Source organism: Opisthorchis viverrini (genome assembly GCF_000715545.1).
Source record: "Opisthorchis viverrini unplaced genomic scaffold opera_v5_3749, whole genome shotgun sequence".
Classification (NCBI taxonomy): domain Eukaryota; kingdom Metazoa; phylum Platyhelminthes; class Trematoda; order Opisthorchiida; family Opisthorchiidae; genus Opisthorchis; species Opisthorchis viverrini.
Genome location: NW_008756283.1, coordinates 1 through 1,050, shown reverse-complemented (window position 1 = coordinate 1,050; position 1,050 = coordinate 1). Strand labels below are relative to the sequence as shown.

Sequence of the window (1,050 nt, the reverse complement as noted above, 5' to 3'; positions counted from 1 at the left end):
CCCCCTGGCTGTTGGTTCCTCTTCATAACACCGTATCTAGGCCTTGATCTGTCGGTTGGCTGGCAGTTGTTTTGGCTAGCGTTTATCGACGTGAAGCCAAGAAATTGGAGCTGCGCTCGTAGTTATGTCCACCCCGGCCCAACGGCGCCTGTTACGCGACCTAAAGCGTCTACAAACCGATCCGCCGCCAGGTATATGTGGTTCTCCTGTGGATGACAATGTAATGGTTTGGAATGCCGTTATATTCGGTCCAGAAGACACTGCTTTTGAAGATGGGACTTTCAAACTGCGATTGGACTTTACCGAAGAATACCCCAACAAACCTCCACGAGTTGTATTCCTTTCGAAGATGTTCCATCCCAACGTTTACACGGACGGAAGCATCTGCCTGGATATTTTGTCAAGTGCTTGGAGCCCAACGTACGATGTATTGGCTATTCTCACCTCTATCCAGTCCCTTCTCGATGAGCCTAATCCAAACTCACCAGCCAACAGTCTCGCCGCCCAACTTTACGTAGAGAACAGACGTGAATACGAAAAACGTGTACGTGCCTGTGTTGAGGAGAGCATGTACGAGGAGGAAGATGACATGTAACTTCGCACGCCTGCAGCCCAAGTTGACTTACGTTCATGTACATACTTATTTTGTAAAATTAATCGACAACCAGTATTTAGTTGTTGTTTCCCATTGTTACTGAATTTTATTTTGCGGTCCAGGTACCTCCTAAACGAGCGCGTGCTATCATTTCTGTGTAGATGTCTGCTTCTTACCTGTGATTTGAGATATCTATAGCGCCTTGTTTCTCTACTCTTCAGTGAATAAAAAATAATCGCATTCGGGTTTCTCTGTAAAGCTGAGAGATCCGCTGTGCCTGTGCCGAGAAGTTGTAGCGTGGATAGCATATTGTCGTTCATTGTTTAGTTCATAGTTGTGGTTCTGGGTAGGTCACTTCATACGAATTTATCTCATCGGTGAATATAAGCATTTCATCTCATGTCGCACGCGAGCACAATACTAATAACAACCATTCAGCTGTAACACCCTTTCGG

The 1,050-nt window shown here is 45.8% G+C and overlaps 1 protein-coding gene across 1 annotated transcript; it reads left to right on the top strand.

The window, feature by feature from the left end:
- Positions 1–124: 124 nt before the first annotated feature.
- On the top strand, positions 125–592 carry T265_16053 (hypothetical protein; the record flags this gene model as incomplete). The annotated part of the gene is made up of 1 exon (XM_009179545.1): positions 125–592. A coding segment is annotated over one exon (468 nt), but the record flags the coding sequence as incomplete, so codon positions are not given.
- Between the last annotated feature and the right edge of the window lie 458 nt (positions 593–1,050).